The 27,924-nt window shown below is 38.3% G+C and overlaps 3 protein-coding genes across 3 annotated transcripts; 1 reads left to right on the plus strand and 2 right to left on the minus strand.

The window, feature by feature from the left end:
* fkbp3 (FKBP prolyl isomerase 3) lies at positions 1–14,652 on the plus strand. Its single transcript, XM_034161609.1, has 8 exons — positions 1–6; positions 9,388–9,505; positions 9,796–9,897; positions 13,100–13,201; positions 13,327–13,462; positions 13,565–13,632; positions 13,719–13,816; positions 14,325–14,652. Exons 2-8 carry the CDS (start codon positions 9,401–9,403, stop codon positions 14,377–14,379), a joined length of 666 nt encoding a protein of 221 aa, XP_034017500.1. The 5' UTR covers positions 1–6; positions 9,388–9,400; the 3' UTR covers positions 14,380–14,652.
* prpf39 (PRP39 pre-mRNA processing factor 39 homolog (yeast)) lies at positions 9,733–26,880 on the minus strand. The gene is made up of 16 exons (XM_034161608.1): positions 26,735–26,880; positions 25,051–25,479; positions 24,282–24,475; positions 24,016–24,141; positions 23,697–23,815; positions 23,448–23,615; positions 22,991–23,171; positions 22,460–22,567; positions 22,205–22,369; positions 21,639–21,765; positions 20,773–21,041; positions 20,411–20,595; positions 20,231–20,305; positions 19,540–19,651; positions 19,213–19,361; positions 9,733–9,857 (listed from the first exon to the last, which is right to left on the minus strand). Exons 1-15 carry the CDS (start codon positions 26,745–26,747, stop codon positions 19,272–19,274), a joined length of 2,361 nt encoding a protein of 786 aa, XP_034017499.1. The 5' UTR covers positions 26,748–26,880; the 3' UTR covers positions 9,733–9,857; positions 19,213–19,271.
* faua (FAU ubiquitin like and ribosomal protein S30 fusion a) lies at positions 14,800–16,660 on the minus strand. The gene is made up of 5 exons (XM_034161610.1): positions 16,563–16,660; positions 16,108–16,190; positions 15,728–15,872; positions 15,452–15,507; positions 14,800–15,017 (listed from the first exon to the last, which is right to left on the minus strand). Exons 2-5 carry the CDS (start codon positions 16,180–16,182, stop codon positions 14,892–14,894), a joined length of 402 nt encoding a protein of 133 aa, XP_034017501.1. The 5' UTR covers positions 16,183–16,190; positions 16,563–16,660; the 3' UTR covers positions 14,800–14,891.
* Positions 26,881–27,924: the final 1,044 nt, after the last annotated feature.

Genomic DNA, 27,924 nt, shown 5'->3' on the forward strand with positions numbered 1-27,924 from the left:
TTTGGTGTGTGTATGTGTGTGTGTGTGTGTGTGTGTGTGTGTGTGTGTGTGTGTGTGTGTGTGTGTGTGTGTGTGTGTGTGTGTGTGTGTGTGTGTGTGTGTGTGTGTGTGAAATATTTTAATAAATTTATACATTGTTATTTACTTTTTTACAAATTTTTTGTTTTTCTCAATTTTTTCCATATTGATTGAACACTTTTTGAAAATAGCTCACAATTTTATTTATTACAAAATGTAAGATTTATATATTTACTCATATTCTGATTTTTTTTTTTTTTTTTTTTTTTGCTTTGGCACAATGAAATGTTTTGGATTTTTACAGCATTCTTCTATTGTTGTACATTTTTTAAAATAATTTTACATAAATTAAACATTTTTGCTATTTTTTATGAATTACTGGAATGCTTTAAAAACAGATTATTTTCTAAATTAATTTACCAAATTTTGAGAATTTTTATAGAATTTTCAAAAATTTTCATTCCATTTCAAAATTATTTTTAGAAGGTTCTATTTTCATAAATGTTGGGGTTTATTTTTGTGTCATTTTGCCAATATTTCCTCTCATATGTAAATATTAATGGCTTTATGCTATTTTATGATTCAGATTCAAGCAGTTAGTAGGCTTGTTTCCAGAGCAGAAGGTTCTCGGTTCAAGGTCCTCCTGGCCCACACTACATGTAATGTGGAGTTGAGTCAGGAAGGGCATCCGGGATAAAAACTTGTGCCAAATGAATATGCAGATCCATGTCATTAGCATAATGACTAAGACTAAACTATAATTAAATTAATAGTGCTTGAAACTAGAAAAACACTCAGTAAAGTACACAGTCAAACCAAAGCCAAACCCTGCCATCCACATGAATATTCAAATGCATTTATTAATGTTATACATGTGTAGAGTTATCACTGCAAAATGGAATGGTTTCAATCTCAGACCTGGCTCAAACTTTCCACTAGGTCTTGTGATAACTAGTGAATGGATTTTGTGGAATTAGACAAACAATCCAACAAACGGCATGCTTGGCAAATTAATTTATCCTTTAATTCAAAGAGGCCAGAAGACACAACAGATACGGAGAGCTGTACAAACACGCAAAATCCACAGAATGTGTTGGAGGGGTTGTTTGTTTAGTTCCCACTAAAAATCCATTCAGATTTCTGTGTTCAAATCCAAACAACCAGCATGAGAATAATGTGAGGCAGCAGGAAGCTTGGATGCGTGTTGCTCAGATGTCGGTCCCTGGAACCTGTGTTAGATATTATACTGGGACCCGATCCAACTGAAACTTCAAATCCATCTTTTGCCTTTGGTTTCTAATTAGCAGTTAACAGATGAGGTGTCCCACAGACAGACAGGAAAGAGCACGTGGTGTTGCACTGCAAAGTCTCTGGCAGCCTGTTCTGACCCCCAGATTTTCAGATCTTCAGTTTTTGTTTTGTTTCTTTTTCCAGGATTGAGCCAATATCAGCTTAACAATAAATAAGTGCTATTTCACAGCATCAGATCTCTGGGTTCAGAAGGTTTCAAAGCCATCGCTGCTTCGTGATCCTAGAATGGTAATGCTCAGAGTTTCCTGATCCATGCTGACCGCGCCGCTTTGATCCAACCTTTACACGACGTCCCAAGAGACTGGTGAAAGTTTTATGCATTGATGGTGGAGGATTTTGAGTTTAGACTCTGCTGGAAATATTGCACATATAGTAGAAACAAGAGTTTTTTTTTAAAAAGTTGACTCAAACAAACCAATTGCTTCACAACACAATGCACTGTCTCAAATGCTGAAAATAGCACACGCTTAGAAATGAAACATACACTCTTAAGCATAAAATGTTGAATTTAATTGAAAAAAGTTAAGGTAACTTTTTCCACATAACATTGTTAATTAAGTGCAAAACAACATTGTCATTGACATTAATTAAATCAAATGAAACATTATTACTTAAATCCCAATATTGTGTTGAACTTAACTGACAAAGTTATGTGGAAAAAGTTACCTTAACATTATCAATTAAATTAAACATTTTATTTCTTAGAGTGTAGAAACAAATTACCTCATGAGTTATGCTTCAGAAATGAAACAGTTGCTTCATTGTTTCTAACCACTCAAAAAAAAATAACAAAACACATTTGTATCAGAGATTCATTACTTCAAAATGCTCAAAGCATTAACTGATTGCATCATAAACTGATTAACGTCTTGGAAAAGACTGAAGTGATTCTCATTGAAAATGTTCATTTTTGAAATGCTGAAAATACAAAATACATTGATTGTTTCAGGCACTACTACAAAATGCTCACAAACTAATAAAATTCTGTCCGAAACTTGACTCACCTTGTGGAAACAGTTAATGACACATGTTACTTTAGAACATGTTCATCTTAAAATAGTAAACATGCAAAATAAATGATCATTTCATGTAAGGAGTCATTGCTTCAGAAGGCTTGAATCAATAAGTGAATCTTGCTTGCTTCAGTCAGTAATGTGGTTTTCTCAACAGTTTTGAAACAATAATTGAAACAGTTGCTTCATTCCTTCGAAACACTTAAAAGGCAAAAGAAAACAATACAATACAGTGTTTTGAAATGGTCAAAACAAAAATTAATTTAAACATTTGTCATCAGCAGTAAATGAACCAGTTGCTTCCGAGAGTGATTAACTGTTTCATTCTGTTCGATACATAAAATTAAACATTCGTTTTTTCAAAATGTTCAAAACAATAAATGAAGCCACTGCTTCACAAACCAGTTGACATATTAGAAAAAACTGAGTTAAGTTAAGGGAACATCCACTTCATAAATTATTCTTTTCTTTAAAATACTAAAAATATAAAATTAAATAACTGTCTCATTAAGGGAATTATTGTACTAAAGTGGCCTAAACACAAAATGAAACAATTGTTTCACTGTTTAAAAATGCTTGCGACACTAAATGAAACAATTGCTTCAGCTAATCATTCATTGTTTCAGAAAGCTAAATACAAATGAAGGAATTGCTTCACAAACCAATTCACATTTTAGAAAAAAAAACATAAAAAGTTAATGAAGCAAAAACTGTTCATCAATCCAAAATAAATGAAACAATTGCTTCAGAAAAATAATTGCTGTTTTAAAAAGATCCGTACACAAAATGAAACAATTACAGTGAGGAAAATAAGTATTTGAACACCCTGTGATTTTGCAAGTTCTCCCACTTAGAAATCATGGAGGGGTCTGAAATTTTCATCTTAGGTGCATGTCCACTGTGAGAGACATAATCAAAAAAAAGAAATATGGAAATCACAATATATGATTTTTTAATAATTTATTTGTATGTTACTGCTGCAAATAAGTATTTGAACTTCTACCAACCAGCAAGAATTCTGTCTCTCACAGACCTGTTAATTTGTCTTTAAGAAGTCCTCTTATTCTGCACTCTTTACCTGTATTAATTGCACCTGTTTGAACTTGTTACCTGTATAAAAGACACCTGTTCACACACTCAATCAATCACACTCCAACCTGTCCACCATAGCCAAGACCAAAGAGTTGTCTAAGGCCACCAGGAACAAAAGTGTAGACCTGCACAAGGCTGGGATGGACTACAGGACAACAGGCAAACAGCTTGGTAGAAGACAACAACTGTTATGATTATTTATTAGAAAGTGGAAGAAACACAAGATGAGTGTCAGTCTCCCTCAGTCTGGGAGTCCATGCAAAATCTCACTTTGTGGGGTAAGGATGATTCTGAGAAAGCTCAGAACTACACAGGAGGACCTGGTCAATGACCTGAAAAGAGCTGGGGCCACAGTCACAAAGATTACATTAGTAACACGTGATGCTGCCATGGTTTAAAATCCTGCGGGGCAGCAAGGTCCCCCTGCTCAAGCCAGCACATCTCCAGGCCCGTTTGAAGTTCACCAGTGACCATCTGGATGATCCAGAGGAGGCATGAGAGAAGGTCATGTGGTGAGATGAGACCAGAATAGAGCTTTTGGAATCAACTCCACTTGCCATGTTTAGAGGATGAGAACAACCCCAAGAAAACCATCCCAACCGTGAAGCATGGGGGTGGAAACATCATACTCTGGGGGTGCTCTTCTGTAAAGGGGAAAGGACGACTGCACCCTATTGAAGGGAGGGTGGATGGGGTCATGTATTGCGAGATTTTGGCAAACAACCTCCTTCCTTCAATAAGAGCATTGAAGATGGGTCATGGCTGGGTCTTCCAGAATGACAATGACCCCAAACACACAGCCAGGGCAACTAAGGAGGGGCCTGGAGTGGCCTGGCCAGTCTCCAGACCTGAACTCAATAGAAAATCTTTGGAGGGAGCTGAAACTCCAAACCTGAAAGATATGGAGAAGATCTGTATGGAGGAGTGGACCAAAATCCCTGCTGCAGTGTGTGCAAACCTGGTGAAAAACTACAGGAAACATTTGACCTCTGTAATTGCAAACAAAGGCTACTGTACCAAATATTAACATTGATTTTCACAGGTTTGCAGCAGTACCATACAAATAAATTATTAAAAAAAATCATACATTGTGATTTCCGGATTTCTTTTTTTTTTTTTTTTAGATTATGTCTCTCACAGTGGACATGCACGTAAGATGGAAATTTCAGACCCCTCCATGATTTCTAAGTGGGAGAACTTGCAAGATCGCAGGGTGTTCAAATACTTATTTTCCTCACTGTAACTGTTTTACCCATTCCTTTAGCAAACAATTTCCTGCTTTAAAATACTCAAATCAGTAAATGAAACAATTGCTTACCAAGGCAAATGGTACAATAATTCACTATATTAAAATGCTTGAAACACAAAATGAAACAAGGCCATAGGGTCACTGACCCTAAAGAGAATCCCTCCTTGGCACAGTGATCTATTTCTTTTTGTCTCTTTCTCTAAAATTGTATATAATAATCATTAGATTATTAATATATAAACAAAAATAAATTTAAGAAATATTACAATTTGAAAACAAATGCACCCGAACGTGATGACAGCTGCAACTGCTTAATGCTAACTTTTAACATTGAAAATGCCATAGACATGCTAACGCATTAGCATCGGGATCCGGATCGTGATCCGGATCACCATTAAAATGTAATCACTTGTTCCTCTTGTCATTTCCAACCACTCCACAAGATTTAATCAAAATCCATTCAATTTTTTTGAGTTATCCTGCTGACAGACAGACAAACAAACAAACGCGACCGAAAACATAACCTCCTTGGCGGAGGTAACAATTGCTTTGGAAAATGCCAAATTCATTGTTTCAAAAGGACTGCAACAGCAGCATTGTGGCCAGAGAATAGTCAAAGCGGTAATATGAATTCCTGGCTTCACACGTGGCTATAAATCTACATTTTGCGCTGACAGAGTACCTGCTCTGAGTCCATCATAGCGTAGACAGGTGAACTCTGCCTGACATATGGCTTAAGGGGACTTTATTCAGCTCTGAGCAGAAAACACATTATCCACAGCGGACTGAGGCCTCTGAGGGATGATTTCCATTATGAAATCCTTTAATTCCATTGGGATCAGTAAGGGGAGGAATCAAATGTAGGCAAAAGCTTTGGGAGAAGAGCTGACCTTTTCTTGTCTTATGCTGCAGAGGGTGATATGATCAAGGCTCATCTAATCCAGAATACACATTTGTTCCCTGTTTATAAGTAATAATTAAGACAAATGATGACCGTTTGACCCCGCTCAGTCCACTGCTATATAGTCTCCTTATATTAACCGTGGAATTAATGAAACTTGATTTTCTTTCCCAGGTGAGATGAATAAAACACAAATTGGACACAACTGAAATGCAAAACAAAATGCATTAATTATTTGATGAATGCCACTGGGTATTAGACTAGCTGGAAGCTTGGCACCACAAGTAATATGTTGTCAGTGTGAATGTAATCACAAACAAATATGTACACTGTAAGGTTAAACTCTTCAAAAAGAATCATGAACTGAGTTTGATGCTAAATCTAATTAACACATTTGTTTTTAAAACGTATCAGAAAACAATTGCGGCTAGCTTATCAGCTACATGCTAACTGTGCTGGGAGTGCAGTTGTGCTATCCGCTGCTGTCTTAATTGACATTATGTCAACCTAATTTTATATCAATTTATCCTTCAATAGTGGGAAAGAGGGGTTTGAAATCTAAAATTATTTGACATATCGCAGGCCCCACAGCTAGCTAATGTGGTAGCTACAGGCACAAGCTACCACGTAGCATTACAGTGAGTAGGCCAGAGTAGCTAACTAGCTAGCACTTTTCTGCTAATGTTGCTCATAATAAATTAACAATTGTGTGGGTTTTGTGGGGGGGGGGGCGTCCCTGCATCCTCCAGTGTTATCTGTATTTGCTTGTAATTTGTGTTTAATTATTTTAAAATACTTTGTTCACTCTGAATTTTTAAAGACATTATAGCTAGCTCATTTATGACTCACTGTTATTACTTGGGGGAGAGCATATTTTAAATATTGGTATAGATCCCTATGCGAATCCCATATTTTATTATACTTTTTTACACAGCAAAATTGTATTTGTTTGTTTGTTGTTGTTTTTACTGTGTTGTATTTTTCCTAATCTAATGGGTGATCTAATGTTCTACAATTCTGTCCAAACACTGGACATGACGATGAACACTGTGGCAGAGCATAACAGACTTAGTAGTGGTAGTACCAGACACACGTGGTGGTGTTGTTGTTGTTGTTGTTGTGGTGTGCAGTTTATTGTATTATTTATGGCATTTTGTCCACTGCCAAACTAAAAGGCTGCATTTGTATGTGTACACATTTCCCCCCAGTGGCCAACTACAACAACTACATTAAGAAGAGGTTTGGTTGGTTGGTTGGTTGGTAGAATCAGTTAAATTCAGTGTACAAAGGGCGTTGACTGACACTTGACAGATTTGTCTGTTATTTCTGTTACAGCGCCGCTGCTGCAAGTGTGTGCTGTTGTTTGTTTGTGTAACCTGTAAATGTGAAGAGCTCTTAAGAGCGGCATCAAATTTGATTCCTTCACCTCTTCAAATGTGAGCCCAGCTGAGCTACTCAGCTTTGCATTTCTAACAAACACTTCATTATGCACAGGATCATCAGGTGCTTCATTAAAAAAAACAAAAAACAAAAAAAAAAAACTTGTTTCCTGAAATGTATAATCCAAGATGTCACATCGACTGAGGGGAAAATAAGATTTTATGGTGCAAACATTCAGGTCTGTATGATGGAACATAAAGGCAAAGAGCAACACATCAACAAATCACATTTTGAAACATGGAATTATTACTGTTATGAGCCCTTTGAATCAGTAAATTGGTTTGTGAAACAATTTAATGTTTTGAATGTTTTGAAACAATGAATCATTGAGCTGAAGCAGTTGGTTCTTTAACTCTGGCATATTTAAACAAAGATTTTCTGAAAACTTGTTTCATTGACTGTGGAAAAGGGTTTGTAACTGTGAATTGTTTTTAACCAATTGTTTCAGTTAGCATTTCAAGAAACATTGGATTATTCCTGTTTTGAGTCTTTCAAAACTAAATTGGTTTGGTTTGAAACAACCTATAAATTGAATATGTTGAAGTTGTCAAGACAATGAATCACTGTCTTGAATCATGTACTGGTTCATTTACTTTTTCAAGCACTCCGAACAATTGTCTGAATTGAAGCAGGTGCTTCTTTAACTCTTTGGCATGTCTTGAACAAAAGTTTTCCAAAATAGTTGTTTAATTTAGTGTTTGAAATGTTTTGTAACAGTGAATTATTTTTAAGTAATTGTTCAAATTAGCATTTAATAAACATTTATTACTGTTTTGAGTCTTTTAAAACTAAATCGGTTTGTGAAACAGTTTTTCTACATTTAAAAACATTGAATCATTGTCTGGTGTAACAGTTTCATTTACTCTTTCAAGCACTCCGTACAATAAATCTGAGTGCTTAAAGTTTTCCAAAATAGTTGTTTAATTTAGTGTTTGAAATGTTTTGTAACAGTGAATTATTTTTAAGTAATTGTTTAAATTAGCATTTCAAGAAACATTTATTACTGTTTTGAGTCTTTTAAAACTAAATCGGTTCGTGAAACAGTTTCTAAATTTAAAAACATTGAATCATTGTCTGGTGTAACTATTTCATTTACTCTTTCAAGCACTCCGAATAATAAATCTGAGTGCTTGAAGTTTTCTAAAACAGCTGTTTCATTTAGTGTTTGAAACGTTTTGTAACGGTGAATTGTTTTTAAGTGTTTAAATGAGCATTTCCAGCATTTTGAAACATTATTACTGTTTTGCAGCAGTTTTGAATTAGGCATCACAAAGTTTTGGTATTGTGATAGCAAATAATATAATCTATTCTTTAATTTGAGTTTTACCCTCCCATTGCATTTTGTCTAGCGTTTGTTCACATAGTCAGCTAGCTTAGCCTGTTAGCTAGCGCTAACTTGAAGTCCAAGCACACCATATCAGAGCAGATATACAAAAAATGTCATTTCAGTTGTGTGTTTTGTGGCGTATATATATATATATATATATATATATATATATATATATATATATATATATATATATATATATATATATATATATATATATATAGCTAGATAGATAGATAGATGTCACACTATGATCAGTTTTTCCCCAGGGGAAAATAAATTGATAATTCCAAGACGGCCACCGTGCCATACTAGAATAGCTTCAAAATTTTGCGTTTTTAGGTTTCTTGTTCAAGATCAATCAACATGCAGAACCATATTGAATCTGCTGACACCAAGTGAAACGGAGAAGCTGAAAGAATTTATTAATCCATCCTGCTTGCAGTAACCATCCAAAAATAACATTTTCAATTTCATGCTAAAGAGTAAAATTGAATCTGAATGTACTGATGGAGTAAAAAGGTGTATGGCTCATTTGTAATTTGAGCAAATCAATTTGATTACATTCTGAGTACTTTTCATCCAATGAATAGTTACCTTTAGCTTATCTTTAGCTGTAGAATGGTCTAAACAGTGGGTCACCCCCTTGAGTCTGGTCTGCTTGAGGTTTCTTCCTCAATATCGTCAGAGTGAGGACGTTTTTCCTTACCACTGTCACGTGTGTTCTTGCTCTAGGGGTTTCGTAAGGTCAGAGCTTGTGTGAAGCGCCTTGAGGCAGGTTTGTTGTGATTTGGCGCTGTAAAAATGAAAATAAATGAGCTTCCACTAGGCGGCAGTGGAGACATTTCAATGGTCTTGAGTTTCCGGTTTACAAAAATACAGTTTCTTTAACTTAACAATTTATCATTTTTATTTCTTATTAATTACATAATAATAGTGTTGCTAGTTGTTCTCTTCGGTGTTACATAGTAAATAAAATAAATGAAAAAAATGTGTATTCATTTCAGTTTTTATATCCGAGTTTAAAGTTCATCAGCTCGCCTTTCAAAATGGCGGCTGAGCCAAAACGGGAGTGGAGCGATGAGCAGCTCAAAAGTGACGATTTTCCCAAAAAAGATATTATAAAGTTCCTTCAGGATAATGCAGCTCATTCGGTATGTTTGTTATGTTAAGTGTCGCGGTGATTCCCTGATATTTATTTGCAATTTCTAAGCGTTAGAACTCACTTTACGCTGCCTTGAAGAATCCTGTGTAACTACAAAACATAAAAAACAAAACAACAAATAATGTCTAATATTAAATTTTGTTGCACAGTGTGGAAGTATACCAGGATTTATGACTGTGACTTTACAGTGGGATTGTGCCTGTATAAACGTTAAAGAAAACGCAGTGTATTATGATGTTATTTATTCAAATTGTGGTTTAATTTCCTTTTTTTTTTCAGTTCCTCGCTGAACACAAGCTGCTGGGTAGTTTGAAAAATGTGGCCAAAACTGCAAAGAAAGAGCAGCTGATCGTTGCCTACAATCAGCTTTTTCAGTTCAAAGTAAGTGACTCTTTCTTTTTTTAACAATACAGATCAGCCAATATAATTTATAAAGAAGGCCACTGCCATCGATACATTACCGTACGCAAACTGTGCATTGCAATTAGTGCGGAAGCCATTTTTATTTAAAGTGCCAAACGTCACACTTCATGCAACCCCAACCTTCAGTCTAAAGGTGCCTTGACACTTGCACAAATTTGATCCCCGCACTGGCATGTAATTTAGTGTTCCAATGAGTAAACTCATAAACAGTCTGTGAACTTTGCGCAGCTGAGTGCCAGTATGCAAAGAAGATTTTGAAATGTTCATGTGTAACTTTCGTGCCACTTGCATGAACAAGCCATGAACATTACGCAACCTATATTCGCAAACACTGCGTGTCACTGCCTGTCGACACATGTCATTGTGCGCACAGTTTATGGTGGGTTTACTCATTGGCACGCAAGATTCCGTACCAGTGCGGTAATCAAATTTGTGCAAGTATCAATGTGTATACTGTCTAATGACATGCAACGATGAATTGCGCAGCCAAAATTTGTGCAAGTGTCAACGTTCCTTGACACTAAGATTTGGACTTGAAATTAATCAAATTTTCTCCTGTACAGCTTCAACGCCATGATGTCCCTCATTATTGCACAATATTCATGGCGGCTTGTTATCAGACGAAGTACATTCCCAGCGGGTTGCTATCAGATGCCGTACAATCCTGGCTATTTGTTGTTATTTATTATATGACCCTAGCGGTTTATTGTTAGATGAAGTACGATCTTGCCGGTTTGCCATGGGATGCCATATGAAGTGGCGAAACACGTTACCATATCAGTGGCCACTGTGTTTAAAGAAATTGTTCAAGAACCAGTTTGGTTTGCTTTCAGGACACAAAGAACTTCAGTTCTTTGGCAAAAAGTAATAGGGGTGTCGGAAAAAATCGATTCACGTCCGAATCGCGATTCTTATTTATTACGATTCTGAATCGATCCAAAATGTCCAAGAATCGATTTTTAAAAAGCATTTTTTAAACATTTTCTTGCTTACTCGCTGCGTGTACTGTTTGTCAGGCAACGGCTTACATACTACAGCGTCCCCGCGAGGGGGGGGGGGTCCGGCGTGCTTCAAACACTCGTGAGCTGCAGAGTTCAGTGGCTGTAGCTTAGCATGGTGGATGAAGAGCTAATTCAGCCAGCACCGTCTTTGCTGAAGGCAAATGTTTGGGTGCATTTTGGATTTTATTATTTGCTGCGTAAGAAGGAGCTTGATATGACTTATGCAGTGTGCAAAATCTGCAAAATGAAAGTCAAGTACTTCGGAAACACTTCAACTCCGCAAGCCCACATGCTACGCTATGACCCGGAGCTAAAAGGAGCGGAGCAGCGGTATCTGCTGACTACTGAACAGCGCTTCGCAAAACTGCCAGCCACCTCCGAACGCGCAAAGCAGATAAGTAAGTTTACATCTAGAATCACTTGATTAACCTTGTAAAGCTGCATTTTCTTAAACATAAACATTTTTAAGTAATATAACTATTTCTCAGAGCTCTTTGAATCGAAAATCGATTCTGAATTGAATCGTCACCCCAAGAATCGGAATCGACTTGAATCATGAGTTGTTGAATGATTCACATCCATAAAAAGTAAGTAAGTAAGTAAACCAATTAAAACTGATTATTTTTTTTTTTTTTTGCATTATCCCACATTACCCCAAAGCAAAAGAATTCCATTTTAACCTTTTCACAGATTTTCAGGTTTGCAAGCAGTTGGATCTTCATTGTTTTTTTTATGTTGTCTCTGTAGCCACCACAGTGATGTTCAAATGAAGCAATCAAGATGTTTATAGTGTGGATGTTTAGCTTTAGTTCAAGAAGTTGAACAAAATACCACACAAACAATTTGTGAATTAAGAACATTTATATATGTTCCATGCAATTTGTGTAAATCATAAATATTCCAGAATTGGATCTTGACCATATCAGAATTCTACTACTGTGCAAGACTCCCGGTCGTGTGCCGTCGTGGTGTTGAAGCAGAAGTGATGTGCACATTTCAAAGCTTTTTATGTATTTCACAATATTTTAACCGTTATCCTAACACAAAACTATTTAAAATTGAATAATTTGTAAGGTTTCTCTGCAGCTGCGACATCAGCTTTAGACCATCATTCCCAGTGCAAATTCCGAGTGTGTCCTGGTGCATGAAACATATCCATACCTCTGGTAAACTCCTCAGAAATAGCATGTAAGTTTTGAAAGTAATGTCTCATTTTGTAACTCTGATTTTGAGACCACAGTGCTGAACATATTCCAGCTGTAGTTTCTCCATATTGAACACATTTTCTATTTTCAATTTTATTTTAAATCTCTGAAATATATTTTCAATTTAAAACCAGCTAAATAACTGCTGAAATGTCCACAATTTTATTAATCTATTCTGAATGTTTAACTCTGAAAGAAACTGTTTTGTGACCATTTCCCCCGTTAAATGTATTGTATTATTCACACTATGTTTATAATTTGTATGAATTATTTTCTGGTTTTTATAGTTTTTTTTATAGCTGTTATATTTTCATGGTTTTGTTTTTGGTTATGATCGAAATTCATGCTGTCTGGAAACTATTTAGAATTTCATCCCCTGAGGGGAGAAATTCAGGGGATCAGATGCTGTGATCAACATTTACTAATTTTGGAAGTGATATACAAAAAAACCTAGGAATGTTAACGTAAAATGGGTTGCAGGTAATGTCAAAATATCACAAATCCACACTCGCGCTTCTTCTGTAGTTGGAAAAAAAGTGTTCACTATGGACTTTTCCCCCAGATAAATGTCCTCTTCATTAAAATGAACTGTAATTTTGCAGCATGTTACAAAAATTAGCCTGCATTATCATGCTTCGATTTTGGTAGAAACTAAATTTTCTCAGTTTTGTGAAATTTGAAAGGCCCTATAGCTTTTTTTATTTAACATTTGATGTGTTGCCTTAATACTGTGTTCAGTTAAATGAAGCTTTAAATTTTCAAAAATCATTATTGTTTCTATTCTCATTTTAGTGTCCCACCTTGGTGTGGTATAACTGTCACTGTTCATTTTATAAACATAATTCACACGCTGTGCCAGATTGTCCAGTATGATCTTTTTAGTATAGTTTGAATAATTCTTTGATTAATCAATTGGCTAAGGAATAAAAATAATAATTTTCTGTTTTCTGTCAGAGGTTTAAAGGCACCGAACCTGTCGAAGAAGTGACCGAACAGGTTAAAGCTGTGAAAATTGAAGAAAAATCCAAAGAAGTAAAGGCTGAGGTTGTGGATGAGGTACGGCATACATACACAAGACAGCTCATTATTAAAAATCCCAGCACAGACGTCTAGGGGCTGCTGGCATTTTTTTTTCTTTTTTTTAAATGAGCCACCTCTGCTTTTTCTTTTTCTTTTTTAAGGGTCCGCCCAAGTTCACCAAGTCTGTGCTGAAGAAAGGTGACAAGACAAACTTCCCAAAGAAGGGCGACACTGTGAGCTGCTGGTACACCGGCACCCTGGAGGATGGAACCGTGTTTGATACCAATATTCCGACAGGTTGGACTGTCTCACCCAAACTCTAGTTTGGGCATCTTCCTTAGTTTCCGCTGCCGTGTGGCTGCAAGATGATTATTTCTTTGATGTGGCTTTTCTCCACAGGGGCCCGAAAGAAGAAACAATCAAAACCGCTGAGTTTCAAAGTCGGACTGGGCAGAGTCATCAGGGGTGTAAGTGGCTCACTTACGACTCATGAATGCTTGAAGTTGTTTATTCTGCAGCATGGTGGTTGTCTCATTTTTATTTTCTTTTTAAGTGGGATGAGGCTCTTCTGACTATGAGCAAAGGTGAAACAGCCCGACTGGAGATTGATCCAGAGTGGGCCTATGGAAAGAAGGGTGTCCCAGAGTCCAAGTATCCTTTTTTCACATTTTTTATTGCCATGAAAAGTGTTCTGGACGTCAATGAAAAGAAGTATACATGATCAGATACGAGTGGAGGGAAAGATTGGTTGCCATGCTTGTTGTAGAGCGCCTCCTCGTGGGGATGAGGAGTAATACGTGTGAAATTCCAAAAAAAATTTTGAGAACCTTATCAAAAGTTCTATTATCTGTAGACCACTGAGGAAAAATTAATGGGATATGAAAGCATGTATTTTTCAGTCTCCATTGGCTGCATGAGTATTTAAAATTACCATTTTAACAAAACTTGGCTGAAAATGTCATGTTATGGCAAAATAAATTACCAGGATCTGAGATGAGGAAAAATACAATGGCCATGCCCCTGTCCCAAAACAAGTCATGGCAACATTTTTTTTTATCTGTCATGCTCACTTCTCATTGAAAGGATTTTTTCTTGTGTAAAGTCTTTTTATAGGGTTTTTAACTCCTCTCCCTGGTATCGTTTCTTAACCTGCTGTCAGAATTCCACCAAATGCAAAGCTGATCTTTGAAGTGGAGCTGGTGTCTGTGGATTAACATTCTATCATACTTTACTCGATGGATGGGGACAGAAAGCAGCAAAGAATTAAATTACAGTTTAGAAGAACTGGTACGACGACATCATGTATGAATCATTCTGAGAGGCTGCTTTTGATTTGAGTTTGCATGTACAGTGTGAAAGATAATTCTGCTCGGGCCACAGTGAGGGCGCACTGGTCTTCAGTGACATGTTTACTGGTTGTTTTGTAGCATGTACACGGCCTCATCTGAATTATGTGTTTATTAAAAACCTTTGCTTGTGTTTACAGTTCAGACTGCTCTTTTGAATACTCGCAGGTAGTTCAGACTTGAACTATTTACACTGTGAAACAGGAGAAATAAAATCCTGAATGGGAAAGTTGAAAACTTCAATTGTGTTAAAATCTTTGCAAACAAACCAACAAACACTTGTTTTTGTCAAAGCTGAATCTTTATTCTGTACAGCAGGATAACATTTAACTCCGTAAGAACAGACGGGATATCATTTCTCCTCTTAGTCACCATAGCATTTAGGAGTTGGCGTTGGGGCCCTTCTTCTTGCCGAAAGTAGGCACAACATTCACAAAGCGCCGGTTGTACTGGATGCGACGCTTAGCGCGGCCGGTCTTCTTTTTCTTCTTCTCCTGCTTGTCCACCTGGACACATTGACAGGAAAGACACATTTTCATTGTTTCTATACAGCCAACTTGTCATAAAAATCTGAATTGAATTTATTGCCAGGTAAGTTTGTAAATACAAGGAATTTTATCTGGTGTTATTGGTGCACAACAACAGTAAGAAAAAACTTCTATTAGTAGTAGAAGTCAAATAGACAAAACTATATTCACTTAAATACAAGGACAGTGCAAAAAAAACATGTAAAGTTACATTTTTAAAAGGCATACAGCATGGTGCACATAAAATCATGAATAAGAACAAGAATTTTTTTTATTCAGAAGTGGAGTTTGTACCATCATAATTGACTCTTACATTTTATCAACAATAAAGCCAAGGCCAATCTAGTAGTGTACTCAATTTTCATCCCTCGAACATGACAACAAACTAGGGTGAAACGATTAAGTCCTCTAACCTTTGGCGTCTGTCCCCTCACTTTTCCAGCACGGGCCAGAGAGCCGTGAACCTTACCTGGAGGATGGAGATGAGGGAAGAAAAAGCGTTCATTTATTAAACATTCCTGAAATTCCTTTAGTCATTGGCATCAAACACACATTTTTGCAAATGAACACGTCATTGTATTCCTACCTCATGGCTTAAGAGATATTACTAATTTAATAGAAAGTACACTTTTAACTAGGCTACAATGTAGGTTCTAGATTCGTGGATTCCTGCTGGCAAATATACCGACCTCCCTTCAGCCTGCCCTCCACTTCCAGGGTGCAGTGCTCCCAGACCCCGCAGGATGCCAGAGTGGCATCATCGTCCAGCGGGCATCCTGCAAGCAGCAGAACCTGACTGTCAACCAGAAGACCTTCCAGAGCTTGGACCTGAGCCTGAAAGACAACCAGCAGGATGTCACACCTTTAAAAAGCCAAAATACCAACCATGACTATCATGTCTCTACATCCTTCACGTTATATCTAGCGCAGGTTATTCTAAAACGCTATCAAATCATAATGACGTCATACAAGTGATGTCAGCAGTTTTGATTCAACGTTTTTCAGGACGTTCAAACACATTCTCAACAATTCAGTTTCACTTTGTGTACAAACAAAAACTATTTTTTACCTTAATGTCTCCAACAGTCTCCTGTCCGGTAACCTCAAGGGTGTGAGTGTTGTGGGTTCGCAGGAAGAGCTGCATCTTTGATACTACAGTAAACAAAAATATATTATTGTCGTTTCTACTGCTGTAGAAAGTGTACAGTAGTTCACAATCTGACTCTGTTTACTGTGAAATTACACCGATAAAAATACATTCTTTAAAGATGGATGCTAAAAGTTAAACCGAATCAAACGCGCCGGAAACGTACGAACTTGTTTCTACAGTAGCTAATTGCTAAAGCTAACTTCACTACCACATGGGTAAATTATTCTGGAAAAAAGTACGTTAAAAAGCCATGAAACACATCTTAACAGGCTTTATATGTTATAAGATACGCTTCTAAAACGAAAACCGCATTCTGGCTTTTGCCAAAGTTAAATAAAATGTGATTTATCTCATATTATTTCCTCGGGCCTTACCTCGTTTGATGCTAGTCGTTCAACGAGAAGCGCAGAAAAGACTGAGGCCCACTGCGCATGTGCAGAACACCCTGAAGCCGTGGCTACGCCCACTTTACTCACGTAACCTCACGCAATTTGATGGTCCTGGAACATATTCTGATTGTTCTATTTTCTTATTTAGAATATTCATTTCACTAATTACATTCATTTAGTTTGTTTGCATGTGTTATTTTCTTTTTCACACACATATATATATATATATATATATATATATTCATATTCGTTGACAGTTAAATTGATGTGCTTTTTCTTTAATCTTATTTCAAAAAATGGTGAAAATTCAAACTCTGAAGATTTGTTGAATTTGTGTATGTTTGCTCGACATGATTTTAAACTTCTGGATTCAAACCCCCATACGTGTTTTTGCTTGCAATTTAAGTCAAATAAGTGAAAATTCAAAAGCATGTGTGCAAATCTATCTGTTCACATGATGCATTTGTTACACGAATGCTCTGCATTTTCATCATTATAGGTTCAAGTCTCAGGCTTTTCTGCATATTTTGATGGTCAACAGCCAAAGTAAAAACTCAAAAGCTTGAAGTATCAAATCCATCACCATCTTTGTTTGGGGAAATAGATTCTATAAAAGTTCACTTTAATATTTTAGTTATGGGTTCAAATCTCAAAAGAGTTCACAACAAATGAAAATGAAAATATGAACGCCTGCTTTGTGGCTCTAAGTCTTGACAAATCTTAATGATATGAGAACTTGGGGAATGGGGAAATGCATGAATATGATGATGTTCTTGCTGGTGTGGTCGCTTAGCTCAATCCTATTTTCCCCTTTTGATGTTGTGGGTTCAATTCTTAGTGTTACTGTTCGATTGTAAAGTCCATTCAGCAAAATTAAAACCCTGAGCAAAAGCTCCTTTTCAGTCTTGCGGGTGGGATTGATGCCCAGGCCAATGGTTTGGCAGGTACAAAAGAAAATTTTGAATTCCATCAAAGCAATGACAAACTCTTCATCATCCAAAGCGAGATGTCTGGTTATTTTAGTGCTTTTTAAAGTTACTCCCCACTTTAGATTTTGTGGGTTCACATCTGAGCCACATTAATCTCTTTTGAATTCAAGACAAATCTAAAACATGCCTGAATAAGCATTCTGGACATGCTGTGTGACTGATCAGTGTGGTGAACCTATGACAGACCAGCAGCTTATATGTGGTTCAAGTCCTGCCATGGCTGGATGGAAACTTTTGTTTGCACCAAATTTTGAAGTCCAACTTACCAACTGAAAAGATAAATACTCCAAAAGAAATGTTTTAGTAGAGAATGTGTTTGTGTCAGTGTGACACTACATGGGCGTTTTGATGTTATGGGTTCAACTGTCATTTGCCAAAAAGTTCTAAAGACCACCTTACCAAATGGCCATATGCAAGTTCCAGGTGTGAAGGCTTGTGGTTGCGCAGTATGTGCATCTCTTTACTACGCAACTGCACATCTCCGTTAAGATGAGCTCATCTAACGACAATATTCTACTTTATAGACAGTGTGTATGTGCAACTCTTTAAATTGAAAATACACATTACAGTAATTTTTATGTAAAGACAAAACTTACATGGGTTTTCTTCAGTGGGGAGCTTGAAGGGTGAGTTGGGCATGCATAGTTGCGCAGTAGAGCACATCGTTATAAGTAGACAGATCCCACTACCCTTTCAAGTTTTAGTGATAACTGCAACTACATTTGATGTGTTCTTGATGACATCTTTCAGCTGGACTGCTTGCCACCTACCAGCCTTGTGCAGGATTCTGGAACATAGAAGGTGCTGGTTATGCCACTGAGCTGTGCAGCCAGCTGACCTGTTGGTGAAAAGTGCAACAACACTCTTTTCCTAGACGTCTTTCATGATCAGTAATGAGGAATTAATTAGCCTTATCACATTAAAAGACCTTGTAGAACCTTTAGCACCACTTAATAAGAGCTAATGTATGTATTTCAGACTGCACGTATAATTTTGACCATGTGTGGATTAGAGCTCTACCTTACATTTGTACACCCACTTGTTTTAAGTTATGACATACAATCTTTGCACCTGCAAAACAGATCAGACATCATTAAAAGCCCAAAACTAGAATGATCAATGCCCATAGTGTGTATGTAAACTTCTGACCACCAACTGTAAAGTCCCATCTCCCTCCACATGGCTGCTGGAAAAAATTTGTGTAGCTGGAGATCTATTCAACCATTTACAAAAACTTAATAACGAGGCAGTCATCAGGATATCACTGTCTTTATTAAGAAATCAAGTCCAAAAAATTAACTTTTTTTCCCTCCAAACAACCTTGAACTTTTTTTTTTTTTTTGAATGGTGAAGAAGAAACAACAACTTTAAATCAACACAAAGACAGAGACCAAACAGATGCATCCAGTCTAAAACTCCTAGTATTAAACCACATGAGGGGAAAAGTAAATCTGGCTCCGCAAACATGCAAAGAACCAAAAACGCAACCAGCGTCAAAGTGTACAATCAATCGTTCTGAAAGATGACTGAATCAGAGTGCCACGGAGGACCAAGTGGTTCATATTAACAGGGACATTGAACGGACAAACCTTCATCTGAATGTGGAGCAGGTCCGAGTGGAATGAAAATGTGAGCCGGGGGGGGGGGGAGTCATTAGAAAGGATGCTTTCATCTGGATCTCCATCTTCATGTCAGGATGTGTCCATCATGTGGGTGGAGGGAGGTAGTACTGGTTATACTGGGCGTACTGGTTGTACTGGCCCCAGGTATTTTGTCCCCATCCGCCATATTGTTGCTAGAAAAACAAATACAGAAAATTGACCAAGTTACACAGGAAATGCCAATAACCCAAGAATACACAAGTTGTTCTCGTTAACTCAAACGAGCTTGTTTTATCTTAATTGCTATAGTCGTACAAGCTGGGAGTGACAAACATAATTTGATGGGCAAAAACCAACCAATAAGAAACATACCTGGTACCAGTTGTAGTTGTACGCAGAGTTGTTTGCCTGCATATCAGTCATCGTGTTGGCTGCTGAGGACGCGTCATCGACACGCTGTCTCTTGGCATCAGGCTCCTGAGAGCTGCACACAATGATTTTAAGTTAGCACCATTTTAAGCCACACAATAATTCCAATTGTGGAACAGAAAGGGCAAAGTCATCAGCATAAAATGTATTAAAATGATCAAGGGAAGGAGGAGGCTGTTTCACGGTTATGCATGAAAGTGTGACAGTAGTTCCAACAGTGACATTCATCATCTCACAACAATCGGTGTCTTCGCAGCAGCCACGGTTTTGCACTGCAGCAATTATTCACATACAGGCTCGCAGAGCACAAGTTTTCCCTCCATGCCCGGACCTAGAAAGGAGCCTATATTAAACAGATGTGAAGCGGTTAAACTGTGGATGATTCAGCCTGTGAGTGCCTGTGGAACCAGTGAGTGAAGGTGAGACTGAAAGATACAACATAAGCTCCCCAAGTCACATTGTGGTTAATGCTAATAAACCTCGGTGCACCTCATCATTTGTCCATGTCCGTATTTACCCCGAGACTGAACCAATTCAGTCTCCAACTCCAGTCCGCTGTATTCTCTCCACTGTGACAAGACACTTGGATCAGAGACTTCTATCATGGTTTTCCCTGAATTTTCACCTGTCATACCCGTTCTCCGCTTTCCTCTTTGTTGACTCGCTTTCTTTTTGTAGTCTCTGGTGTTCCTCATATGCAGCCACAAGTCTAAAAAAGTGGGGTGGGGGGAAATTAAATCATTAAGTATTCCAATGTCTTTTGATGGTTTTCTTGTGACACTTCTCAAAAATAAAAACCCACGTGCAAACTTACACATTGATGTCACTGCCAAAGTCCTCCAGGAACTCAACTTTGCGCTGGGCAAACAGGATGCGGGACTCAAGGGCCATTGGGCTATTCAGTGCACGGTCGAAACAAGCCAAGATCTCTGCTTCATTCTGCATCACATCTCCGCTGTACTCCAGCTCCAACAGGTTGAGATACAACTTTGGACATGTCTGTGAAGCCAAATCACATATGATTAATCTGCACGGCTTGCAAAAGAGTTACAATGGAAAGTTGCATCACCGCGACTGATTGACAAATGTTATCTTTAAAGAAAAGTTTTGACACTGTTGACATGTCCAGATTTTGCTTTCACCCTTGCAACTGTGTGTTTGCTGAATAGCTCTCACCTGGTCTTTTTCAATGGCTTCCAGCAGCACCTTCTTGGCTTTGCTCAGACTTCTCTGCACCTTCACCAGCTGCCTTGCGAGTTTAACAGCATAAAAGGACGTCTCTGTGGTGTTCTTTGCAGACTCCATGGCCTCCCACAGCAACGACTCTGCTTCCTCCATATTCCCGTGGCGGCGCTCCATGCTGACTCTTCGAAGGCGCACCATGGCCAGACCTGGGATGATTTCTTCCATTTCTTTCAGGATACGACGAGCCTCATCGACGTTGCCTAGGAATTTAATAAAAAAATTCAAGTCAGAATTTTGCATGGGACGTTTATACAAAGTGGAGCCACATTTTCACTTTCATGGTTGTGCATCCTAGCAGATCACCACCCACAACTGTGAGAAACTGGCGTGTGAATGTCACTGTTGTCGACGAACGTGATCTAGCAAGCTTTTGACGCTGCAACATGCCAGACTTGCACCAAGTGACATGCACAAACAACCGTAGCACACATGAAGTTATGGCTCCAAAGTATGTCACAGGTCAAGACAGAAAAAAGAAATCTCAACATCAACCTGAAAATTTTCATAGTCTGAGGTTTTCTTCAGTATGGAGAAGATTTCAAAGCTCACAGGAAAGCCAGAACAGCAATGAACATCAGGCTTTTTCAAATCAGTCACTTTATTTTCTCTCCATATTTAGCCAAATATAAGAGGCAAATCTGAAAACAGGAACATGGTCTGAGGTCAGACTGCACGCATTCGCTTGTATAAGTCTGTCAACATGTAACCACATTATAAAAAAAATTGTCTTCTCATGAAGATCCCCTCTTGATCTTCTCAGCTAATTTGATGCTGTGGTAACAGAATACATCGCTCACCTTGCTGCTCTTCAAACGCAGCCCACAGCAGGTGAATTGTAGGTTTTCTGGGAAGATGAGTGGTGCAGGCCTTCTTGTAGATGTGTCTCACGCCGTCAGTGCTGTAGCCTTCTATATACTTTGCATACTTCAGAATGAAAGAGAGAAAGCGAGTTGGAAGAAGGCAAGAGGGGACAGAACAGAACAAAGATGGAAAGAGAGAAAAGCAAAAAGAGAGACACAGAAATGTAAAACTAAATTTGACTGCGAGAGAACCAGTGAATTTCTTCATTGACAAGATCGTTTTTAGAAATTTTCTGTGTAAACCCGTCAGCACCTTCATGGAACCAATTAGATAAGATTCTGTAAGGTAGTGGGGAGACGAAGAAGATGCAACGTAGTAGTTGGCAAATGCTGCAGTCAAATCTTGTGTGGCAAGCTGGCCATCCCCTAATACAACAGATACAGTCACATATCAACGTTACACGCAAAGAGTGCAGGACGATTTACTGAGTCGATGTGATAACATCGTTGTTGGGGGAAGTGCAGGGAGTTAGCGACGGTGACGGAAGTTCAAGGCCATTTACCTTGATCCAGAAATCCTCGTAGAGGGCGCAGGCGATAAGGCATCGTTCGAAGAGAACCACCACACGCTCAGGAGTCCCGTTCTCAATCTCAAAATCCAGGTATTCACTCCAGTTGTTCAGTTGGGTCTTCTCCAAGGCTTTGACATGGAAGTACGGCCTCTTTATCTTAAATATATAAATAAGTCACTTATTAGACATTCACTTGGATCATGCTGAAAGGTAAAGTCCATTTCAAAGAAAAATCAAGAGACTTACCCCTTCTTCAAAAGTCCACCGCTTGCTGACTTCGTGCTCATTGTGGTTGAACACCTCCTGCCGGACTTCAATCACCTTGTGGCGCATATTCTCAATCTCAGTCACCCTCTACACAAACACACACAAAAAAAGAATACATGGTCACGTTTTTTTCTCTTGGAATCATATGCTCCACTTGATGTCAAACTGCAAATCCTGCAGCCCAGGATATAACATCACCATGTGCATGTCAAAAACAAGAAGCCTGCACCCTGCATACCAGCCTGCGGCGAGCTCTGAGTGCAGGTAATGAGGTCAGCAGGCCTCGTTTGATCCTGACCCACTTTTAGATGAGCCTTTGACTGGCTGCCAACCCGAATCCCATCTGGCATTGGCCGGTTTAGCTGCTAATGGAAAAACACCTGTTCAAACCTGACATATTTCCCCCCATTCCCTTTATCCACAAAGAATACATGCACCCATGCCAGCACCTGCAAGCAGTTTTTTTGGTTAATGTTTCACCCATATCAGATATGGCAACTACATTCATACCTTAGCGGGGTCCACAAGGTCCTCAGTACCAGGTGGCAGTTCCTCCTCAGAAACGGGGGTCTCGCCTTCATCCCCTACCATGCCTGCTGGGTTGGTTTTGGACAGCTCCAGCCTCAACTGTATAAATTCCTCTTCTGACAAGAAGTGTTTGGGGTTGTTGCTCTGTACATGCTCTTTGAACCTGCAAAGATGTAAATGACAACAGAATGGTTACAAAAGTAATGTTTAAACTATTCATGAATATATTAAAAAGCACCACCCTTTTTGATAAATTTTTAAATGCGTCTAACGTGGCTGACCTCATATCAACTAAGTTTACTGCTGTGTGGATCACAGTGATATGAATGTTAAATTTACTTCCAAGTTTATTCTTGAATTGTGTACTGTGAGGAGGCGAAAACAACAACATTCAAAGACTTATAGCTACCAAAACTGTTATTCGATTCTTAGTCCATACCTCTGGAAGTGTTGGGAATACAGCTGGGTAGGAATGCCCAGGATACGGTCATAGATAGCTGTGACATTGGCCAGCCTCTGCTGCTCCGTTTCCCAGTTGACATAGGACTCCCACAAACGGTCTGAACGGAAGTCAGTGCCTGCAGCCAGCACTGCATGTTCATAGGCACTAAAGCAGGACAATAAAAGTGATATTCATTCATTCAAATATAAATACAGAAGCTTGTTATAAAAGTAGGACTTCACTTACGCTCGAATGCGTCCCTCTGTTTCTGGGTCAGTCTGGTCTGAGTTGTCTTTGATGAAAGTCAGGTAGTGAAGCCACAGGTCCACACTGAGGGGGATGGCCTGCAAACCTCGTCTGTACACCTAGGAAACGAGACAAAAACAACCAATTCAGTGGACTGCACAAGTTGACTCCATCCACAAAAGGCTTTGTCAAGGTGAGCGTGATGATTTAACACTAACAAAAATTTATTTTTTTTCTGTCCAAGCTTGCATACATTAACTGCAATTTTTTTTATACCAAAAACAAAGAGCTTAAAATATTAAATTTGTATGACAATTACCTCTTCTGCAACCTGTATGTTTCCATGCTTCTTCTCTATGTCAGCATACTTCTTCCAGTAACCATAGCAGTAAGGGTAGCGGTAGAAAAACACATCAAATGCCTTCCTCACGGCTACAATGTTATTCTGCAAGGAAAAACAAGCAACAAATATATTTTTGTTGTTTTTTTTATAATCACTTTTGCCTGGGTCTCAATGCCATTATAATGTAAAAACATTATTTCCTTCTGCTCAATTTCAGTTACAAACTAAATTACATCTCTTACCTCTTGCTCCACATACTGCAGTAGATAAACCCAACCATTGAAGTCCTCTGGGTTGTCCTCACAGCCTTTGAAGAGTTTTTCAAATTCACTGGGCAGCTCTGGTTCTGCAGGAATAGCTGTTTCTTGTGTTGGGTCTTTGGAGGGGTCTTCTAATTCCATACCATCCTCTGTCACCTGTGGCGTCTCAGCGTCTCCTAATCAAATTAAGACATAGTAATCAAATGGAATTAAGGGCACAGCACCAATTAGTTATATCAATAGCATTAATATGTTGAGCGTAGTTCATCTGATACGTCAACAACTAGGTGAGAGATGTGTGGGATGAGATGCTTAGTTTGCTGCCACCACAACCGGGACCCAGAGAACTGGCAGAAAATTAAAGAATGAATGTCAAAGTACAAGCTCTAGTTGACTTTAAGCAGTGTTACTTAATATAAATGTTAGTGTTAACATCAAATTTGCAAAAGAATGATGGCACCATTGTGTTTAACAGATAATTCAAGCACATTGCGATGTCCTATCCTGTTTTCTGTGCATGTATTTAGTACACAATTGGGATAATAGTATATTATTATGTTGCACTGGCTTATACGCACATTATTAATGCATTACTATTCAACAGTCACTGTGTGGTGCAACCATACTGATCATTTAACTGAAAAGATAGGGAGAATGAGTAATTTCAGTTTCAATTTCCACCAAAATCTGGCTCAAGCAAAGCTATAGGACTTGACTGGTTAAAGACCCTTAGTAATCGAGCACTAACTACCTTGAATACCATCCTGTACAGTAGCCTCTACCACTGCACTCATCTCCTGGTTATGTGCCACCATCGCGAAGGACTCTGCAGCATTTTCTGGAGGCGGGAAAATTTCTTCTGGTTCCTGTGGTGGCAATGGTGGCAGTGGTGGCAATGGTGGCTGCTCCTCTGGACACAGCTGAGCACTGTCAAGCTGGAAATTTTCCACTACCTTCTCCACAGATCCCAAATCTGTGGACTTAAGCTGTTGGGTTACTTGCTGCTGTTGTTCACTAGCTTCCTGAGACATATCTGAATCCTCAGGCAAGACAGTGGTGAGACTTCCAGAAGGAACCTGGTTCAGAGACCACTCTTGCAATAAGCTATTCCCATTACTCTCCATGGCTGGGGGCTCCATGTTTAGCATTCCAGCACTGGGCTCGTTGGTAGGGGGCAACCCTGTCACAAAGCAGATCAGATTTTGACAGCCAATTAGTAGAATAAACAGAGATTGCATCACTTATGTGGCAGACAAGCAAATATGTATCACCATGAATACTGAAATTAAACCAAACACCAGAACAAAGTTCTCAGAAAGCATGATAACGCTACAACTACATTTCAAACTAACGTATAACGAAATGCTCACTGAGCTTTTAATCTGTCAAGTTCACAACAATAAAATATCTTAACTCATTTTCCTGTATGGGGCTAGAAACTTGATAGAGTCCAACTAAAACTGTATTACTTCTTCCCATCCACAGGCCCAATATACCTGCAAAATTTGATCAAAATCAGATAAGGCATGTTCGAGATATTATGTTTGCACTCAAAACAGCATTTATTTGCTTATTCTGGTGTTTTATTTATATATGTATTTGTTTTGTTGTTCAGCACACTGATTTTGAAAGCACAATTTTAATTTTTTTTTTTTTTTTTTTTTTTTTACAAGTGGCATTTTTCCCCCTTTGTGCAGTAGATGACTTTCAATATGACCCAGGTCCAATTCTAGAAGCGTTCACGCTGTCAAACTATGGACACAAACATTTACAGAGGCAATGTGATCACGAAGGCTTACTGCTCTCCTAGTCTCTAAAAATATTAAATTTGTTGTCAACCCGTTGTCACAGAAAAGCAGCAACTTGCACTACTGGCTACTTCCTTGTTATAATATTTAATGCGGTTCCCGTTGTACTGTTAAAAATACCTTTTAAAAATCCACAATATTGGTTGCGTGAGTAAATACCATGCAATTTTGTTTTAAACATATGTTAACCTATAGTCCACTGGGTGATCAATTATTAATGTTAATCTTATTCTCACCGTGCGGTCGGGCTGACTCATGTTTGCTCATGGTCAAAGTTCACTGCAAAACTGGGTCTCCGTCTATTTCCCGGCAAGACGCAGTAACGTGACCTGAAGCTAATGCTAACTAATATAACTGCAAAACTTCAAGTAAGGAGAAGAGCGCTACCAACGGCTTTCCAGTTTACACATTTTTTTGTTTTACCCACGTTACGCCACTATTAGCACGTACAGTGCCTTGCAATTTCCTCCGTCTCCAGTTTATAGCCGGTACCAGAAATTACCCTCAAGTTAGCTAATCTGGCTAATGTAGGCCGTTCCACCTCCACCGGGCCAAGTACGTATTCGACAAAAATTCTCACAGCTTCGCATCTATAACAAGAATAAAATAAAGATTTATAACCCTCACCAATATCGTCCATGAAAGTATAGTCTCGCTAATAATCTTGTGAAGAATTTTTCTCAGTAACTTTATCTAATCTTGAAGCACGACCGAGCGCACTTCTACCGTCATTATCGGCTGGAGGAAGAAGCAGCAACTGCGCATGCTCAGTTCACCCATCCCCCCCGCCCCCGTGTTATAACACATTCTGTGACCCGTCAGATTGTGTGACAGAACGTGAGTCTTTTCAGCTCAATTTCCAAATCCAAAACACCCCACACACATTTGAAACAACGACAAAATAATATAGAAATCTGTATTAATTCGCAAATACAAATAAAAAAGTTAACTGAATGTAATAAACTAGATTTTTTTCCCGCCTTCCATACTCCCACACAACTACGTCATAATTTTAATGCGGGAATGAAGACATATGCCAGAAAAACTCGGGCGTAACCCCCCGTCAGATATCGCGTTTTATTAAATTATCAACTCTGTTACAGATATACAAACCTAAGTGTAATTTTATTGGCAGATGTAACCTTTAAAACTGATTAAATACATACGAAAGCTCAAATGGCACCCATAGTTAACGGACCAATCTGCAGTTCGGGGTTTTTTTTCGAATGCGCATGCGAAGTGGCAAATGGTGCCTTTGCGTGCAGTGGGAAAAACCCAAATTAAAAAAAGTGAAGGAAACAAGCTATACATAACTGTAATATGTTCCGGGTTTTTTTTTAGCTCTTACTGACATGTTTTGCATATTAGAAATTGTAGAATCATTACTATTTAAGACTGTTTCAATGAAACATGTTTTCAGAATAGAAATATCATAAAGTGTAATCATTTAAATGCTTTGAATTGGCATATTTAAAGTGGCACTGTTTCCAAGAAACCCTGCTATCAGACAGTTGTGTTGACAAAAGCCAGTTCCTTAAAGGCATTATGAGGTTTTAAATATTAATACAGTAGCCAACAACTATTGTTTATGTCAATATTTAGTGGCGTAATGGTGTCCTGTGCAGAGATGAAGCAAAACTCCTTCTGCGCTATGAGCTTTTCTTTCCCATTTATATTTTGGTCTGGTAATGCATGCATAGTTAGTGCATGATATGTCTGTGTATGCATGTTTGCATCATGTAAGTAAAAGTAAGTCTTTTCGGCTGCTCCCTTGTCTTCACTCAGGGTTGTCAGGGCAGATCCAATCTGTATGTTGA

This window comes from Thalassophryne amazonica, chromosome 21, assembly GCF_902500255.1.
Source record: "Thalassophryne amazonica chromosome 21, fThaAma1.1, whole genome shotgun sequence".
NCBI classification, from domain to species: Eukaryota; Metazoa; Chordata; class Actinopteri; order Batrachoidiformes; family Batrachoididae; genus Thalassophryne; species Thalassophryne amazonica.

Coding starts and splice junctions, on each gene's coding strand:
- prpf39 (XM_034161608.1), bottom strand. Junction 23,172..23,447: donor TATTCCCAACACTTCCAGAG/GTATGGACTAAG, acceptor ACATCTTTGCAG/GTTCAAAGAGCATGTACAGA. Junction 21,042..21,638: donor TGCGTTTGAAGAGCAGCAAG/GTGAGCGATGTA, acceptor TTAAATTCCTAG/GCAACGTCGATGAGGCTCGT.
- faua (XM_034161610.1), bottom strand. CDS start 16,182: ATGCAGCTCTTCCTGCGAACCCACAACACTCACACCCTTGAGGTTACC. Junction 15,873..16,107: donor AGACTGTTGGAGACATTAAG/GTAAAAAATAGT, acceptor GTTGTCTTTCAG/GCTCAGGTCCAAGCTCTGGA. Junction 15,018..15,451: donor TGAGGGGACAGACGCCAAAG/GTTAGAGGACTT, acceptor CAATGTGTCCAG/GTGGACAAGCAGGAGAAGAA.
- fkbp3 (XM_034161609.1), top strand. CDS start 9,401: ATGGCGGCTGAGCCAAAACGGGAGTGGAGCGATGAGCAGCTCAAAAGT. Junction 13,202..13,326: donor AGGCTGAGGTTGTGGATGAG/GTACGGCATACA, acceptor TTCTTTTTTAAG/GGTCCGCCCAAGTTCACCAA. Junction 13,633..13,718: donor TGGGCAGAGTCATCAGGGGT/GTAAGTGGCTCA, acceptor TTTCTTTTTAAG/TGGGATGAGGCTCTTCTGAC.